General features: G+C 48.0%; 1 protein-coding gene across 5 annotated transcripts; it reads right to left on the reverse strand.

Moving 5' to 3' along the window:
- Positions 1-891: 891 nt before the first annotated feature.
- Positions 892-10,749, reverse strand: LOC142563921 (RAC-beta serine/threonine-protein kinase-like). Of its 5 annotated transcripts, none has more exons than XM_075674646.1 (8): positions 10,507-10,749; positions 9,946-10,075; positions 8,004-8,173; positions 7,667-7,789; positions 7,482-7,593; positions 6,303-6,813; positions 5,127-5,582; positions 892-3,162 (listed from the first exon to the last, which is right to left on the reverse strand). In XM_075674646.1, exons 3-8 carry the CDS (start codon positions 8,146-8,148, stop codon positions 2,926-2,928), a joined length of 1,584 nt encoding a protein of 527 aa, XP_075530761.1. In that variant the 5' UTR covers positions 8,149-8,173; positions 9,946-10,075; positions 10,507-10,749; the 3' UTR covers positions 892-2,925. The 5 variants fall into 5 exon arrangements, with proteins under 5 accessions (XP_075530761.1, XP_075530763.1, XP_075530762.1 ...); XM_075674648.1 differs by lacking the exon at positions 10,507-10,749 and adding an exon at positions 10,154-10,458; XM_075674647.1 differs by lacking the exon at positions 10,507-10,749 and having other exon boundaries at positions 9,946-10,458.
- Between the last annotated feature and the right edge of the window lie 1,265 nt (positions 10,750-12,014).

The following is a 12,014-nucleotide window of genomic DNA, read 5'->3' on the forward strand; positions in this document are numbered from 1 at the left end:
ATGAAAACTTGACGATGCCGCTAAGCTGCCCTGAAGTATTACACCTGTTTGTTCTTCAAGCTGCACAGAGTTACAAAAGAATTACACAGATCCAACACCAATGCTGGAATCTATGCAAAGCAAAGCTTTATTTAGAGAGAGAAAGAGGGGAGGGAGAACATATAGAGGAAACAGTCATCCAGCCTGCTACTCTGCTCAGGGGGAAAAGAGGAGAAAAATAAGGGACCGAGAAGTAACGATGAGGACGGGTAGCAGGATGCCATTATATACACGTTCGTGTTCGAAGGGCCCATTCACAACTGTTAATGCTAATTTGAGTGAACTAAATATTCTAGGAGAGCCTTGATGGCTTGCATCATTGGTATGTCCGGTAAATGTCCTAGTAAGACTATTTCACTGGATGGCCTGCTGTTCATTGGTGATAACGAATATATTATCGCCTGCCATCCACAGTCATACTGGGGACAAGCAACGCGCACATGAGCTCCACTGTCTCGGATACTTTGCCCGCATCACAGTCTGGCGAGTCCACACGTCGGATGCGATGCCATGTCGTCGTGTTAACACAACACATAGTCCACCTCTTGCCGCAATATGCTGAAAACCCTTCTAAAGATGTTTCTACATTCAAAATTACGAGAGGAGGGTGGGTATTTACAAATAAGGTAGCATGGTTAAGCCACAAGACCAGGCAATGTATGGATGAAAAGCTCATGGAAAGGTGGCCAGCCTGAACCGAAAACCATTTTTTTTCCCTTTCGGTTTTGCTCATGAGTGAAAAAAATTGTAATGTTCCGGTTCAGTTCTGGTTCAAGCAAAAAAAAAAAAGTATATTTTTCTGTTAGGTTTGACACCATGGTGGAGGTGCCTTCATCCACAATGTAGTCAGAATCTCCGTGAAGCATTTTATTAGCCCCACCTCAGGCCTTACATTATGTACACGTTGCATTCCGTTCTTCCCAGGAGTCAAGCGGAAGGGCAACTTGGTTGGTTCCACTGCATATCGGCGGCTTCAGTGCCAACTGATCGGGCAGAAATGCGAGTCTGTCCACAGCACAGGATTTGCTACAGCAGCTGAGGGAAAACGCGGCACCTATTCCAGACTGCAGCGCAACTACAATCCCCCCCACAGACGGGGTCAAGTGAAACTGTGCACCACAAAGGCCCCAACATGGCTTCAACACAAGTTCTTGGGAAAGCTCTAGACAGTGAGGGCCAAATGTTTGTGCACTACATCGTCATTTGCACCACGGATTTTGGGTTCCGTGCACAAGTGATGTAATTTTGTTTTTTTTCGTGCCTACACCGAAGTCCCTTTGCATAAGCAAGCCACTCGAGTTGCTATTTCTAAAGTTCTCTTGCAGCACACATACCTGCAAAATGCCCGCAACCTGCAATGCAAATTTCTGTAAGCAGGCTATTCCACACTCCCAACTTGCCCTAATGAACATGGTCGCATTGCCACTCATAGCACTGTTAAAGCTGAGGCGCGTTTTGAGAGCTTGAACAGTGAGGAACACAGGGCAGCAAGATGTCACTAACCTGCATGTTGACAACTTATGATTCTAGCCCAAGGACTGCTGTTCTGGTTATGTCAAATGAGGTGTGTGGACAAGCACACATGCGTAATTTCACGTACTGTGCAAGAGCATGCACTTGACACTTTCACCCCCACAGATGTGACAAACCGCCATTATCAGCAAGGTCACATGGCCGCAGGCTTGTGAACTTGCAGAAAATGCCAGGATTTATCGCAGGTCGGCAGTGCAAGTACCAAAGGCATGCCATTACTTTGCAGTCTGTATAAGCTAGCTTGTAACATGGAGCAACAAAGTTCTTACATAAAAGTTAACAATACAGTGGAATCTCGATAATACGACCACAGTTTACTAGAATTTCACGGTGCTATGAATACCTAAGTAGTCCTACAAAAAATTAAGTATGATGCATTCTGTTTTAGGATGACTTGAATGTTATACTGGGCTGTAACGAGTAGTACAAATGTACGAGTAGCCGCAAAACCTTTCACAGTAGGAAGAGTATGGCTGTGGTGCATGGCAGCAAAGTGGCATATCACATACTGGGCCTCTCATGATCCTGGCCAAGAACTTTATAGTTGCAAAGCATGCACTGTGACATGCACTGAGCCCTGGATAGGTAGGCAAAGAAACAAGTGCAAAGTTTTGCGCAGTGTGGGAGTGTCTACTTGACACAACGCTAAGGGAACGAAGGTCCGTAAGGTCATCAAGAACATCTTCAACTGGAAATAGTCACAAATGTAATAAACAAGAATGTCTTAATGTCACTTACATGCCGTGAACACTTATCAATACTATGAATTTCAGATAATAAAAATCCTTTATGATGCCCCAAGATATTCGTAGCACCGAGAGTTTACTGTACTGTAACATGGAACTGACAATTCCTGCAATGCGTTGCTCAGCGCTGAAATAGCATAAACTCATAGTACGCTTTTGTAACAAACTGCCCACCAACATTCTGGTTGAACGTCATGGTTCATTGCACCTTTCCAGAGTGAATGCAGATACTAAACGTGATAAATATTTCACAGTGTCCTTTAAGAACATGTGTAAGTGCCCACCATCTTAAGCAAAAGCTCTCCTGAAAAATCCAAAAAGGACAGAGCACACGCAAAGATGACGTGCTGGGTCAAACAATTGCTTTTGCAATCTCAAACCATTCAACTTTACACAGGACCACCGGCAATAAACGGGGTTGTAGGGGTAACTTCTGACGGATGACAGAATACGTTTTACCCTTGAGTGGCTCATGTGTTCCATTTCACTGCGGCCGACGCAAGTTCACTGCGTAATCTGGATGTCGTGTTCCACCTCAGCTGTGTGTGCACTGTTCACGAAACAGAGAGAGAGAGAAAGAGAGAAGTTCCACAACGGCCTCTTCCGCTCAGGAGAGGATGGCCTTTCGGTCTCCCGCCGAGTAGCCACGGCCCCCTCCGCACAGGGCACCCGAGCTGCCGTGGTACGAGAACTGCTGGAAATAGGGCTGCTCAAACTCCTCGGATATGGAGTTCAGGGGGCCTTCCTCAGGCGGCGTCAGCTCCACCGTTTCGCCCGTGAATTCCTGGTCGAAGTAGCGCGTGTCCGTGTCAGAGGTTACTAGTGGCTTGAAGGGCGGCGTCACCTGTGGGTAACAGGCAGGGCTGGTCTCTCAAGCCTGTCGCGACAGCAGCCCCCCTCCCCCAATAAATAGGAACACTGAACCTGTTTAGACTGATAAAATATTCATTCAAAACTCTGTTAGCTTGAGCCCACTTAACATTAATTTGGTTGCCTATGATGAAGAAACAGATAGTATTAAGGCATGTAAGAAGATATGCTATCGTAGGTCAGCAAACTCACACAGAAGCACACCTGATTCATATCTGTTCTACACACATTAAAAGGCATGACATAGAGTGTTTGCAAGTGAAGAAAGGTGTGAGTGGATGCGAGCATAAGCAGGAGTGAGTACCGGTTAACATAATGAAAGTCATTGACAGTGATGTTAAGTTGACTTGGGTATAAACATGAGTAAATGACTTCAAATGACCACCTGTGTTTGCTGCTCGTAATGTATCTCATGAAGCTGTCTTTGCACAATCTGTGCAGGAGCCTTACTGCCATGAGTTTCCGGGTTAAACTTATTTCCTGGTGTAAAGGTTTTGGCAGTGATATAACCTTCATAGAGCAATTTTGGTCTTTTTTGTTTTTGCACCAAGAAAAGTTGTGCAGCCTAGGGCAGTGGCATTGTAGAAATTCCTTCCAATTGATTCTATGCCACTCTTATCGTACACCGTTCATGGCTGGCTGATCCCACTGATAACATGGACGGGATGTTGCTTTGACCACTGATGAAACCCAATAAGTCGGAAAAAGCATTACTAGAAAAGCACGGCCTGGGAGTGTTCAGAATTCCTTACAGTTAAACACATTGTCCTGACATGTATCTAGTTACTGACGCTCTTGTTTCTGGCTTTGGTTTCTATGTGGTGTTTCTTGCTTTTTGAGAAATGAGCTACCTTGCATATGACCAGACATACAGATGAATCTCAAGCAGCTACTTCTCTGACATGACAAAATAATAATCAAAGTTACCCTTTAGGTTAGGCTGAGCACCGTCATGTGTAGCAAGTGCTTAATTAAAACCCTGTTAAAACATTAAAGAAAAATTGAAGGAACATATCCATAAAAACAAAACAATCCGACCACACATCTAATGAGTTATCTTAAATGCACCTGGGCGGTGATTTGTAACAGTGAAGTTCTATTGCATGTGAATGGCAAATGAGAAAAAAAGGGGGAAGTGAAACATGACTATGGCTGACTTTTCAATAGTCATAGTTGTGGCTGGGTAATCACGATGGCACAGTGCAAACGAAACACTGACACAATGGCACGACAAAGCCCTTGTCACAATGTCCACAATAACACCCAACATCTTTTACAATTCTACAACAAAGCCCATTTGGAGGCCAGATAAAAACATTCTATATTCTCCTGGATTTTGCTTGAAAGGTGAAACATTAAGAATGACAGCAAGGTATTGTGAACAGTATGCAACGGTCACCTGGGCCCCGTCAAGTCGTTTTCATGGCTTTCAGCCCAGCAGACTTTCCAGCATATTGTCTGGTAAATAAACTTGAATTTGAATGTATTAAAAAGAGCAAGACTAGCTTTTTTTTTATGGGCACTGCCCCCTCCTCAAGTTGGGCACAATGTGCGTCTGCTTCCTGCTCCATAACTGCATAGCAGTGGTGTACAGCCACATCACACTGCTATGCCACTGTACCTCCGGCATTGAGCTGCAACACTCCTTGCACGAGCAACCAGCATTCTGCTGCTTCAACTTTGGCATGTTTTGCCGGGCAGCATGTTCAAGGACCATGTAATCCGAGACAGGCTTTGGGTAGTGGGAAATAGTGGAGGGATCTCACTTCACAGTGGAATTGCTATTGTCATTTTTTGTGTCTTTCCCTGACCAAAACTGGGAGATGTCCCTGATGTCACGAGTGCGGCTGGAGTGCCCACACAATAGCGACTGCAATAAAACAGAAAGCAGCTTGAGGAGTGGTAAACTTTAGCCCCGGTCCCAGGAACAGCCCTCACCTTCTTCTGGGCCACGTCGTCCCAGTTGACGGAGCGGAAGAATGGGTGCACCTTGATGTCAGCGGCATCGTTGACTGAACCACCCAGCCGGTGCCTCGGGTTCTTGACGAGCAGACCCGAAAGCAGGTTCCGCGCCTCGGGGCTCATGCTCTTGGGGTACTTGACTTCCTCAACGAGGATGAGTTCAAACAGCACATCATGGTCTCGGCTGTAGAAGGGTAGGCGGCCACACATCATCTCGTACATGACGACACCCAGGCCCCACCAGTCCACGGCACGGCCATAGTCGGTGTCCTCTAGAACCTCAGGCGCCAGGTACTCGGGCGTGCCACAGAAAGTCTTGGTCGTGGACCCAAATGAGATGTCCTCTTTGCAGAGGCCAAAGTCTGCAATCTTGACGTGGCCCTCCCTGTCCAGCAAGAGGTTTTCCAGCTTCAGGTCCCGGTAGATAATGCCCTGCGACAGACCATTTAAAGACCCTCACTGAAATGGAGCAGGCTCCGTAGTTGAGACGGACTAGGCCTTCAGGAAACATAAGGGTGAGTCAGCAACTCTGCAAGGCTGTTTCTCAATCAAAAACTCGCGTCCACTGACATTTCTTCTTCTAATTGCAATTCTCCTAGGGAGGAAGCGTGAGTACCACCTGTTCTACTTGCTGCTCGTGTTGTTGCTAGTTGTTTTCATCCTGTATTTTTGCTCTACACAAACTATGCGAGAGCATGAAGGCTCTCCAAGATTTGTTCAGAAAATGTGTGTTGTCACAGTGGCCCAACCGGTTCTCCTTATGCAGGGAATGTATTGTTCCCGTACAATATTTTTCACCACAGGCCTAGGTACACAGAGTAGAAGGGCGTGCGAATGCTTTTGGTGGTGGTAAAGGCAAGACTACCGAATTTTAACAATATATTATTCTGTTAGTCTGTGGACAACAGTTCCTGGTTGGAAAACAGCCACTCTTGTGTGACGATAACATCATTTTCCTGCAAATGATCTCTTCTGCGTCTTGTCCTCCCATGGCATGCACACTTCTCTAGGTTCTGCTCACCACAAGTTCGCCACACAAGTGTTCTTACTTCCTGCCCCCACTGGAATGTGGCCACCGAATTAAAACAGATAGCAATAGAGTGCTAGTGCATCTAGAAAGCGGGATGTGGCAGGTGAGAGGTAAAGACGCACCTGGCTGTGTAGGTATTCAAGGGCGAGCAGGATCTCGGCCGAGTAGAAGCGGGTGCGCTCCTCAGTGAAGACGCGGTCGCGGGACAGGTGGAAAAAGAGCTCGCCACCGTTGACGTATTCCATGACGAAGCAGAGGCGGTCAGCTGTCTGGAAGGAGTAGCGCAGAGAGATGAGGAATGGGTGCTTGGTGCTGCGCAGCACCCGGTTCTCGGTCAGCGTGTGTGCCACCTCATCCTTGTCAATGACCACCTTCTTCTTGAGAATCTTGATCGCATACAAGGACTCCGTGGATTTCTCACGACACAGCACCACCTTGCCAAAGGTGCCCTTGCCGAGCACTTTGAGGAACTCAAAGTTGTCCAGGCTGAGTCGGTTGCCTGTTGCGTATGTGCGGGTCGAGATGCTGAACTTGTCCCGCAGGGACTGCTCGTCCTTGGGCTCCGCCATCTCAACGTCCTCCTCGCTCGCCAACTTCTCGGACACCTGCTGGATGGCCCGGCACCAACCCTCCCTACGTCAAGCACAGAGACACACAGAGCCACCATGAGGCAGGCAGGGCAAGGCTTCACAGCTACAAAGCAGACGTTGCCCAGCTTCCAATGTTAAGCTGTGCTCTTGACACACCTTCAAGACAATGCTCGTGGTGTTTCGTTATCAAGCAAACATTTGCTGTCATCAATTTTTTTGGCACCTGAAAAGTACCATATTTACTCAAATAATGATCACAGTCTTTTGTCAAAAAAACTGACGCATATTTAGGGGTGCGATCATTACGTGGGTTAATTTCCAGCGAAAAGAATATTTTTTCATCTCGCATCAACAAATAGGCTGCTGCCGCTGTATGCAGTGCGGGACACCAAAACAAAAATGGCAGCCGGCAGAGCAAGCCGAATGCGCACTTCCCACTAAAGCTATGACAAAACTATTTTACTTTGTTGATGCCAAGTCCCGTAGACTTTTGACAGCAAGCACGATGCAGTCAGCACAGTGAAGACAGCAGCATGTGGATAGCATATTATGTATGCATAGCTGATTACATATGCACTGCGTGCATTTAATCATTGCATTGCTTGCTTGCGTGTGTGCAGCCCAGCACATGACACGCAAATATTCGGAAGCATCAACAATAAGCAGCTTCCACAATTGTGGACACTCTTATCTCCAGCAGCAAGGTCTCACCGGTCATCCTCAGAGTCGACGCAGAACATGCGCTCAATGACCGTCGTCCACTGCAGGCCACGTATGATGAAGGTGAATGGCTTTGGTCGCTCAGACTTCATCAGTTGGCAGCCTACAGCAGGTGAGAGAGGAGAAATTATCGCCTGTCACACGGACTGTTTATTGTGATGATGAGGAACACACACCTTTTACAGTAAAGTTGTTCAGAGGGTCAGCGTGGCTATGCTCAGGCTTAAGCTTGAACCCAATCAATGTGCCATCCTCGCGTAGCACAAAGTAGCGCTTTCGCCAGTTCTTGATGTGTTCCCCTGCATTGAACGCATCAAAAGGACCAGTAAAGAAGATGCACTGATGCCAGCTCTAGCTGGAGACCTGTTACCGAACAGCAGCACAGCTGAGCTAGAAAATTCAATGAGGTTCAAGACAAACATGCAAGGTTCGTGTGACAACTACCACAGATGGCGTTGCAATGATTTCGTATAGAAAAAAGAGTAATCACTGCAGCACCACCCATGGACTGACCTCGTTTGTTGAGCCAGCCTTCCTTGACGATGGACGGCTCCGGGTCGGCAACGATGGGCTCCATGCCGAAGGGGGCCATGCTCATGCCTCCGGGGTGCATTCCGAGCGGGGCACGTTGCTGCGGCGCCAGCGGCGCTTCCATCATCGTGACCCCGCCGGACCAAGCCAGCCTGCGCAACATGCGAGGACAACATGGCTTATCAGTTCCGTGGAAGTCCGCAAGGTGAAGGAAGGTTTATGAAAGAGAAAACTGTCATCCACCGAACTTCAGCAAGAAGCGGCAATGAAAACTCATGTAACGGTTTCTTAGAGAGTGTCGCAAAGAAACTTGTTATACACAACAAGCCTCTTATTTTTTTACTTCGGAGGTGCACTAAGTGCAGCGATTTGCCTTTTCCTGTTGGAAACGCAAATGATAGCTACCCTGGCACTTCTGCGGCTTCTAGTATGCAAGAATCTGATTGACGTGATAACTGCCCCAGCAGTGCAACTCAGCCAACTGGCTCAGTCACGGTCTAATGAAGAAAAAGAAAGCATTCAGTTTTATTTAAAAGTATCCAAAACAGCTTCTAAAGGATGTGCTGAAGCAAGCAATACACTGCATGCAACTGAGTTCCTAGGGAGTTGGTAAATACATTCAGAAGAACCACTCGACGGTACTATGCATACATTGGCCACAATGCTCAACAGAAACATGCAGAACTACAAATGCGCGAACAGAAACCAAACACCGATGTATTTTGAACACCTGCTGGTTCAAGTAACGTTGGTTAATTAAGCGTGTTACCCCACGCAACGAAGCTTAAAAATCAAGCCATGCTATACGAACTATTCCTTCATCGGAGCACTTTTAAGTACTGTTCTAGAAGGGCGCCAGGTTGCTCTCACCTCTGACTAACGCATTTGCGCGAGGATCATCGACAAATTCTGCATAGACGGCTTCGCAAACTGCTTCCACAAGGCTCACAGATCATGCCGGGAGAAAATTTGGTTGTGCTTCAGTTGGCTGGTCGCTGAATTCCTTCTCTGTACACTATTGCACAGATAACACTGCTTTCAACTAATCCTGCAACAAGGCTGCTTACGATACAATCAGTACAGACAGACAAACAACGAAATCGCAAGCGGATGTCGGCGCGCTAGTGCGTATTTTCAGCCGCAGGTGCGGACAAACAACCTGCGTCCAGTGAGCAACATTTCCGCTTTTAGCAAGCAACGTCAGCTGCACTATAGAATGCAATGACGACTCCGAAATGACCTCGCCTGTTCGGCAGCCCGCCCGCCCGAACCAAAAATGCACAAACATCTTGTTAGCATTACCGCTGACGGTGGCTGTAGGTGTTTTTGGGGCTCTCTTCACAGCTAACGGCGCAGAAGATAAGACCGAAGAGATGTTGCAGCTAGACTTTGCGCAATAACACCACGAGGTAAAAAAGCAGACGGAAAAGACGCGAGGAGTTCCGTTAGAGACTTTGTTTTTTTTCTCGCTGGCAATAACTCATTCCTGTCCCAAACAAAAAGAGAAATCTACACTGTCAACAAGGCTTGTGCGAAGGACAACCACTGCGCTGGTGCGCACATTTGGCAAGCACTCGGCTCGCCAGTGGAGAGATCGAAGTGAGCACGCTGCTCAAAACGCGGCTTCAAGGCGAATTCTCTCGTTCTTGCGGGGCGCTAGACTAACAGCAGTACGCGAAGCTGCCACTGTGAAACTGTCTCTCAGAACTGCTGCACCAAGGCACCGTAAATACCTAATGCCGCTGTCGAGGTCACGGCGGCAACCTCACAGACACATTGCAAGGAAGAGACAAGCAAGGACACAAAACGACAGCTCCCGCAGATCACATTAATCACCAAACAATTCGACAGCTTTTGTGTGTCCAAGCGTGGTTTCCACAGAGGAAGCCAACGCAATATGCACTGCTGTAGGAAGTGGGCTCACCTAGCAGCGGCAGTTTAACCCCCGGCCCGACAAGATATGATGCTGTAAATCCGCAGTCCGACGCAGCGGCAGGTCACTGGCGTCCTCGGCTTATATCCAGTCAGTGGTGACGCCCCGTCGATGAGCGGCCCTAGCGAAGAAACAGGCGCGCAACGTTAGCTCGACCGCCACCCAAAATCTGCCAAGGCGGACAGCCCGCTGCCAACACCTAGGTGGGAAGGGGGGCTGTTATCGGAACAGCAAGCCGCTTTCCAACTTCTCCCAAGCCGTGTCACCGTAGAGGCGGGCCTCAACGGCAAGCTGCACACCGAGGCTGCTCGGGAGAAGCGCAAATTTAGGTAACCGGCGAGCAATTAACCCGGAGACCACGCTCCGATCATCAAAGTAGGCTTAGCGACGATTGCGGCGGCTGTCCTGTGCTGCCGCCTTGCCTCCCACCACCTTCCGTGTGTCGGCAAACAACATCGGCAGCGTACGGCGCCGACAACCGTTCTCGGATAGACGCACGCAGGGAACGCGCGTCGCGCGTTGAGTGATAGTAGGCCGTAGAGCGTCGCTTACCCGCCCATGGTCAGGAAAAGTTAACATTACTTGACTCAGTCGCAAACACAACTTCCGAGAACACCCAAAGCCCCTCACGGTCGTTCCCAATGTTTGTTTGTTTGCACGTTTCCCGTGCTCCTGTGTGTGACCATCCGCGCCAGCGCCCCAAACCTCCTCTCCACCAAGTTCGCGAGCGATATCAAACAAGTAGGTTATGATGGGTGAGGCTGTCATCAATTCAGAAGAGTTGCTCTAGTTTTGTCAAAGGACGTGCTGCATCGACGCCGACAGGACTTGCTTTGCCTTTTCTTTTTTTTTCTCGCCCGTCGACCATGCGTCTACGTCTGGCGAAGTGTGCCCAGAAGTGGCGCCAACTCATGTTACGTGGCTCTTGTTTGCCCTGCAACGCTAGTTTTCGATTCTCACGGCCATTCTGCTCATCTCCGCAATTACATAGCTGAAAAAAAAAAAAAAGTTGAGAGTTGCGTCGCGATGCATCAATCTCGGGAAGCTCGCGTTTGTGCGATTTCCACGATTGTGGCGGTATATTTAAACGTTAAATTCGGTTCAAAGTTCACTGTTCGAAAGTGCGATAATTGCAAGCTTCAAGTGAATTCTGTTGCCCACGAATTTAGAAATCCACACACACACACACACACACACACACACACACACACACACACACACACACACACACATATATATATATATATATATATATATATATATATATATAATGTGGCCAAGTCCACCGATTATCACGGACAATACCCTGGCATAGTGAGCAAAATGTAATCCATAATGAATACCAACACCACGACCTTCGTATTTGTAGTCTCTCCTATGAGATGTCTTGTTTCATTATCATCTTTTAGCAATAAAAAGTATCAAACATAACCAATTTACCTGAATTCTTGCACTGGTCAACCAGATGAGCATTGGATGCCTAAGGGCACATTCACACCGGCGACTGACAGTGGTCGCGCGACCAAGTTGGTCGCAAAGCGACCAGTCGCAAATGGTCGCAAACGGTCGCCTTTCTTGAAAAGCGACCATTTTGGGCCAGTCGCTCTCTGCGCGATTTTTCAGTCGCGCGACCGTGGTCGCAAAACTGATAAACCAATCAGCGGTGCACCGGAAGTGATCTTTCGTGTGTCTACATCCGGCCTCCTTTGGCGTCGCGTTCAAATTCCGCGTAGATTCCAAGAGTTCTCGCTGAGAACGATAATCTCCGGGATTGCGACTTGCGGGTCGCGCTCAGCCGGGCTTGCCGGTGTGAACATCAGTCGCCTTCGGTCGCTTTTTGATTGCGAGTCGCAAATGGTCGCGCGACCTCCTCAAGTCGCCGGTGTGAATGTGCCCTAAGAAATGGTAGAACATTAACATTTCGTTAACAAAAAAAGAAAAACAGAGAAAAACGCATCGGCGTACCCGTTTCAGGGAATGTTGGGAGATGCTGCAAAGAAAAGCATTAAGGAGTGACACCAAATATTTTGTGCATAAAGCACGCCATGTGTAAGAAAGAG

Source organism: Dermacentor variabilis, chromosome 11 (genome assembly GCF_050947875.1).
Source record: "Dermacentor variabilis isolate Ectoservices chromosome 11, ASM5094787v1, whole genome shotgun sequence".
Taxonomy (NCBI): domain Eukaryota; kingdom Metazoa; phylum Arthropoda; class Arachnida; order Ixodida; family Ixodidae; genus Dermacentor; species Dermacentor variabilis.